The sequence below is a fragment of the Haplochromis burtoni genome, unplaced genomic scaffold (genome assembly GCF_018398535.1).
Source record: "Haplochromis burtoni strain Fernald_Lab_line unplaced genomic scaffold, NCSU_Asbu1 Contig_404, whole genome shotgun sequence".
Classification (NCBI taxonomy): Eukaryota; Metazoa; Chordata; class Actinopteri; order Cichliformes; family Cichlidae; genus Haplochromis; species Haplochromis burtoni.
The window spans coordinates 517,935-522,000 of record NW_024582765.1 but is presented as its reverse complement, the minus strand read 5'-3'; the positions used below and the strand labels follow the sequence as shown (position 1 = coordinate 522,000).

The 4,066-nt window shown below is 46.2% G+C and overlaps 1 protein-coding gene across 4 annotated transcripts in view; it reads right to left on the bottom strand.

The window, feature by feature from the left end:
* Positions 1-4,066, bottom strand: part of pogza (pogo transposable element derived with ZNF domain a) — a 47,156-nt gene that overhangs the window by 14,817 nt on the left and 28,273 nt on the right. For all 4 annotated transcript variants that reach the window (XM_042212984.1, XM_042212983.1, XM_042212986.1 and 1 more), the window contains exons 15-19: positions 2,801-2,898; positions 1,181-1,321; positions 1,041-1,100; positions 830-945; positions 216-294 (exon numbers count right to left, since the gene is read on the bottom strand). In XM_042212984.1, the coding sequence (XP_042068918.1) occupies positions 216-294; positions 830-945; positions 1,041-1,100; positions 1,181-1,321; positions 2,801-2,898 (494 nt within the window). The remainder of the gene's footprint in view (positions 1-215; positions 295-829; positions 946-1,040; positions 1,101-1,180; positions 1,322-2,800; positions 2,899-4,066) is intronic.

Here is a 4,066-nt window from a genome sequence, read left to right as displayed (position 1 = left end):
GGGAACAGCTAAGATACTGCGCAGGACCCTCAAGCTCCCAGGCCTCTGGTAGAGGACCCGAGCTTGAAGGATGGACCGCCCACAGGGGCGAGGGGGGAATTTATTCATTTGATAAAGAGTGTGTGTGGTTGGTTTTTCTGATGTTAATTTGCCATATTTTAATGTAAACATCTTTTGTAGCAACATGTTTTCATATATACACGCACACATGCTACCTGTCAGACTGTGATTGTGTGTCGGCTCCACTCTCTCTCGGCTCTGATACAGTTTCATTCTCATAAGTCATCCCACTCTCTGAAAGAGGAAAAGAGTGTCAAATCTGGAAGATTGCATCTTTATCATCTATCAGGGAAAACTTAAGTTAGCTTCATGAGGTGTGTAACAGACTGGGGAGGTTTCCAGGCATGTGACAGCTGTGATAGGCTCCAGACACAACCCTGAGTGGAGTAAGTGGAAGAAAGTAAATGGACGGATGTGTGAGTGGATAATCGTGATTAAAACTCCAGGTTCACATTAACGTAGTCCACTGAATTCAAATGGAGTTCTGCCCTTTATTTAGCTCCATTCCTGATAGAGCTGATTCACTCTGACCCTCTCACAATCAGGGTGAGTTATTTTGCTGTGGTGCCCCCTTGTGGTCACATCACGAACAGCTGTGCAGGACATGGAACCAGTTCCTGACAGAATACTTTAAATCATTTCAAAATAATCATCTGAATCAGGCAGCAGCGTTTTTTTGACCCATGCATTTACCTCCCACAACATGAAAACCTTTTCCTTTTCATGCACTATATACCTTGAGAATGTGCGCTTCACCTGTGCACGTTACCTGTGTGCGCTAACATGATACAGGTGTGCTTTGGCTTCTCTGTCAGATGATTGGCCATCAGGTCTCCTCTGCAGGTTAAGAGTTTGCATGTCACACACATCAACATGTCTGGCAGCCTATAAACACACACGAGAGCAGGTCAGGTATTCAGGTATTCCTGTTCACCTGTAGATAATTGATCACACTGATCTGATTCTGCTGGTCTGGTTACTTGGGGTCAGACTGGAAGATGGTTTGGTACGGCGGCACCTTCTTGCAGGTCGCATGGTTACTAAAAACAAAAACAGTCGCACAGTTCAGGAAAACAAACAAACAAAAGAGACTGTGAGATGACCAATCAGAGGCACATACTTGATCATGTGGTTGGCGTAGGAGGTGGAGCAGCAGGTGATGAACCTGCAGAGCGAGCAATGGACCAGAGAAGGGTAGTGCGTCCTGAGGTCAGGAACTGAGTTCAGACACTCGAGGCAGCGCTGAAGCGGCCGAGACAGCCTGAGAGGAAGTGAGGGAGAGAGAGAGGCTGAACAACAAAGGTTTTGTGCAGTGGCGCCGCCCTGCTGGGCGAAGCTGTCAGCACAGTCTGAGCCACAGAGATATAACATGTAGAATCTACTCTGCTCGACTGGGTGTTGGTACGTTTTCACTACAGTTGACACCCACATACTGTGCATGGGGGGTTGTTAGAGCACTGCAGCCGGGAGTCCTGTGACGTCATTGGTATGTGACTTTAACGTCACAACAGTGGAGCACTTCCACGTAAATCCGGTGATTCGTGTACGGCTTTCTGTCAGTCTGAGTGGACCACAGTGTTTTTTTATCCAACCATTTCCTCGACTGCCACGTGAAAGATACGCTCTCGTGACTCAACGAGTGACGCCACTGACCAGCCAATCGGTGACACACAGTCTCTTGATGTCACATTTTGGCTTGCCTTAGATTGCTTGGACCTTCAGCTGAGCAGTACCTGGTACAAGGTGCGACTCTCTAATGAAAACCCTTAAACAGAGTCAAGCTGACCCGAGCAGGTACTTGTGGCTAATGAAAAAGTTTTCTTCTACAATTCTGTTGGGGTTTCTGCAACATCTTTATCTAAACAAGTGCTTCTTACAACTCATATGCGAGTAGAATATTTTAGGTATTAAACAGCAGAAATGCTTGTTTTTTGAAGTTTCCCCACACATCCCACAGGCCCATTCTCCCGTGCGCTAAACACTTTAAATGGAAGAAGAAGTCATTGGATGGGTGACGAAATGTTTCTCCCACTGAAAACGCAACGTACAGATGAACAGAATCAACTTTTGGAGAGTTTAAATGGACTCTGGCGCTTTAAACTCTGAGGGGCTGTACGTTCAGCTTCCATTGGTTGATCGTTTGAGCCAATAAAAATCACAGTAATGAGGCAGTGTTCATGTCAGTTCCTCCAATCAGAAGTTGTAAGGCGAATACCCCACGTGGCCCTAAACGTATCCAGCCATGCGTCTGTAACTGGGCTGAAAATGGCGATTGTTGATGGAACTGGCTCTGATGCGTGGGCGCCATTATCAGTAGCTACAGCAGCTTTCAGCTACCACTTTAGCACACTTGGCACGCTACGTGTATTTGTGGTTTTCTTTTGCGGATGGTTCAGGGAATTTTGGTCGGAGCGTGGTGAAACTTTGAAGGCTTTGAGTCCGTGAGAGCGTGACTTGGTAACCTGTTACAAAGTCGGGAGAGTTCATAGCTCCGTTGTATGCGTTTAGTGGACGCAATTACGCAACTGCTCTGAAAATCATGGCTTGTTTTCGCTGTTTGGGGGTCATAGAAATTATTTATATGCGCATTTAGCTGAGATTCTGAGGTTTCTGTGGATGCCACACATATTTACATAAAAGACCCCCTTTGAACCCGGTACCGGGGGCTTTGAGACTATTTTTCCCTGTTTATTATTTTCTTGAGACTTTCCAATGACCCGGGGAACCCCAGCTCTGATACCTGTCCGGGTTCAGGCTGAGCAGCAGCGATCCCAGCGTTTCCACTGGTTTCCTCTGAGGAACTTCCTGCGAAGACGTAGGAAGAGCAACATCCACCACCTGGAGCAGAAAAAGAAAACGTGAAGAACGTGAGGAGGAAAAAACTTTATTCACACATACACCCATCTCCATATGCTTCTACATTTTTGGGTAAAACTACAATCAGTAGAAAGCTAAATGAAGGCAGAGGAGAAAAAGAAGAGAAAAAGAATCCATTGAAAAGGTGGAGGATTTCCTTCCTTCCTTCCTCTGCAGCAGCCTAAGCACAGACGCTCAGAGAAGCCCAGACCCCCAGCTCGTCCAGGGGAACGCCAAGGCCAGCCGAGAGATTTAATCTCTCCAGGGTGTCCTGGGTCTGCCCCGGGGCCTCCCCCGGTAGGACGTGCAAAACACCTCAGCCAGGAGGCGCCCAGACTTCGAGGTAGGGCTGGGCGATATGAGGGGATATCTAATATCACAATATTTTTTGGCTACATCACGATATGTTTAAATAACCTCCAAAGACAAATGTTATTTTCAATCATATAGTGTCTAAAATTTCACTGCTTAACTCATTCAAATCGACCATTTAATGTTTTTTTCTGCTTTGAATCCAAAATATCTGATGTTTTATTTTAACTGTTCTTTTATTTTATTTATTATATTATTTTTATTTTAACTGTTCTTTAACCATCAGGTGCGCACAGAGGATTCTGCCACAGAACGTCTGCGGTCAACACCTTTAACAAAGGATCAAAAAGGACATCCAGCAAGAATTCATGACACAAAATAAAACCATTGAAATTTAAAAGGTGCTCTTTTGTGAACATATAAAAATGAGTGCTGTCAGCGCTGATCTCGTTAAAATGACGTTAGCGCCGTAACTGCATTAATGCGGCAAATCTCCATTAGCGAGTTATCGCAGATCGTCCCGTGCGTGGGGCTGGCCGGCATCAATGCTTTAGCTCGTTAACGCGACAGCGCCGTCCAGCCCCACGCACGGGACGATCTGCGATAACTCACACAGACACATAACAGTCACAGCTGGTTCATGTAACGTGCTCTTTGGTGTGCACACAGACATTTAAAAGACTTTGCAGTGGATGACTTCAGCTGGTTGGGAGGGGGGAATTAATGATGCAGTCACAGATCTGGGCAGATCTGATCACAACCTGGTGCACCTTGTCCCTGTGTATGAGCCCTTAGTGCGCAGGGAGCCACCAGCCACCCGCACAGTACAGAGATGGTC